Source organism: Geospiza fortis, unplaced genomic scaffold (assembly GCF_000277835.1).
Source record: "Geospiza fortis unplaced genomic scaffold, GeoFor_1.0 scaffold97, whole genome shotgun sequence".
NCBI lineage: Eukaryota > Metazoa > Chordata > Aves > Passeriformes > Thraupidae > Geospiza > Geospiza fortis.
Window position 1 is genome coordinate 4,533,685 of NW_005054343.1, and position 2,199 is coordinate 4,535,883.

The window sequence follows — 2,199 nt, forward strand, 5'->3', positions numbered from 1 at the left end:
ATGCCTGGGTGCTGGCTCCATCGCGGCGCTCGCCCGCAATGGAGGCCAAGCCTGCCGAGGGGGAAGGGCGAGGGAGGGCTCAGCGCAGGGCTGGGGCTCCGCTATAAATCCAGGCGAGGGGCTGAGCCAGCGCAGAGCTCCGCTTAGCCCCGGCCCGTGCCCCACACCCGCACCTCCAGCTTGGCCCACGCCGCCTGAGCATCCTCGTCAGCCCAGCTCCTCACCATGCCGGAGTGCTGGGATGGGGTAGGTACCGCCGTTCCCCTGCTCGCTGCCTTCCCTCCCTCTCTCCCTCCCCAGGTGTTTTGCCCCAGCGTCTCTCCTGCTTGCCCAGGCTGGGCCTTTGCAGCCGGCAGGGCTCGGGTCAGGCAGGCACTGGCGCAGGGAGGACCCACGGCTGGGGAGCCCTTCCTTCCCCCAGCCCTGCTGCCGCATCCCTGATGTGCTGCAGGTTTTGGGGACGCATTGTCCTTGAGCGTGTCCTCCCCGAGGCGGGCAGAGATGCTGTGCCCAGATGATGTGGCCCGTGCTGGGGCTGTGTGCTGACAGGGCACGCTGCCCCTTCTTCCCCCTGAGCTGCAGAGGGACGGGGTCTCTGGCTGTTTTGAAACAAGCCCTCAGTTGCTTTCTGGCCTCTGCGGTGATGACAACACCCGATGGCAACAGGCTGGTGCAGAGGGGGTGAGAGAGGTGAGAGCACTGCAGCGGTGAGCAGGTAGCCTGGACATGGGTGGGCTCTGTCAGACACCTATGGGTGCTGAGACCCCCATGCCCCTCCTCGCTGGGGCTGTGGGTTGTCTGTGCCCCTCTCTGCTTGCTGGGGGTTGTCTGTGCCCCTCTCTCCTTGCTGCGTGCATCCCCTGCATCCCGAGGCTCTTCCCCCAGCGAGCATCCCTGCGGCAAAGGGCAGGGCTGTGGTAGCCAGCGGTGCTGCAGAGGCTGCACCACGGGCAGGATGTGCCTGGCTTGGTGGAGGGTGGGGGGCAGGAAGAAGTAGTGCTGAGGCTGGATCTGCTACCTTGGGTAGATGATTTTTGGGTAGGATTGAAAGCTGAGCTGTTGGGCATGTGATGGGAACCACGGGGATGGTGCTGGCAAGGACGCAGCCCTGTGCCCAGGACCAGACCACATGGATGTCTCCTGCTCTGTGACCTTGGGCCAGGCCCTTGCTCTGCCTCAGTGTCCCAATCTGTTGTTGCAGAGGGATGTCACTGCTCATGCACTGATGCAGCTGCAGAGGGTGGAGGGACAGCTGTGGATGAGGGATGGGGTCAGGGTGCCCTTGGATGAGAAGAGATGTCTCCACAGAGCCCTGGATCTGCTTTTGGCTGCTGTGTTCCCCCAGGGAGAGCAGGTCTCAGTGAGGGGAGGCACTGCAGTGAGGAGACCCTGTCCCCAGGCTGTTCCTCCCACCCAGGCCCGTGTCCTTCAGAGTCCTTGGTGGCGTGTAACCCGCGTGAGCATCCACGTACCTGCTCCCCTCCCACCAGCCCAGCCATGGGGCTGCCAGTGCCAGCAGTGAGGGCTGTGATGCTTGGGCACCCTGCCACCATCCCTGCCCTGCCCTGCTCAGCTCCTGCACCCAGCAGTCCCAGCCTCGGGGTCACTGCTGCTGGACTGGCTGGTGGGAATGGGAATCTGGAGGGGACCTCTGGTCCCTTGTCCTTGGGGAGCACCTGGGCTCAGTTTCATGTGCTGGCTGGCAGCAAGGGCCAGGATGTGGAAGAAAAGGAGCCCTCCTAGAGAGGGAAACTGAGGCACAGGGTAGTTTTTGTCTCTGGGGGGGGGGGGAAAGGCGCACTGCCATTTCAGGTTTTAAAGTTACTTTAGCTGTAATTTTGGGATCAGTTGCAGCATTTCCTGGAGTGCTGTCCAAGGTGTGACCTCTGCCTGTTTGTCCCAGATACATCAAATCTGTGCCCAACTGGGCCATGCTGTGAACCCCTACCACGTTGCCAAAATTTTCTCAGTCTCCAGCCCTTGAAGATCTCCTCTTCTGTGCTGTGGTCCTATCCTGTTATCCTTCTCTCTCAAGCTCTCTTGCATCCATCCCTTGATACCATCCTGCGATCCCATCCCATGATACACATGTCCAATCCTACATCCTGTGATCCTATCTAGACCCTTCCCTTCCCTTCCCTTCCCTTCCCTTCCCTTCCCTTCCCTTCCCTTCCCTTCCCTTCCCTTCCCTTCCCTTCC

At 61.7% G+C, this 2,199-nt stretch overlaps 1 protein-coding gene across 2 annotated transcripts in view; it reads left to right on the forward strand.

Moving 5' to 3' along the window:
- The window catches only part of NDRG4 (NDRG family member 4), a 17,851-nt gene that overhangs the window by 6,386 nt on the left and 9,266 nt on the right, over window positions 1-2,199 (forward strand). Inside the window, exon 1 of one of the 2 annotated variants that reach the window (XM_005422784.2) lies at window positions 74-246. The exons of the other annotated variant lie outside the window; for it this stretch is intronic. Within the exon in view, the coding sequence (XP_005422841.1) occupies window positions 226-246 (21 nt within the window). The 5' untranslated portion in view covers window positions 74-225. Of the gene's footprint in view, window positions 1-73; window positions 247-2,199 lie in introns of those variants that run through there. 2 annotated transcript variants of the gene reach the window in all.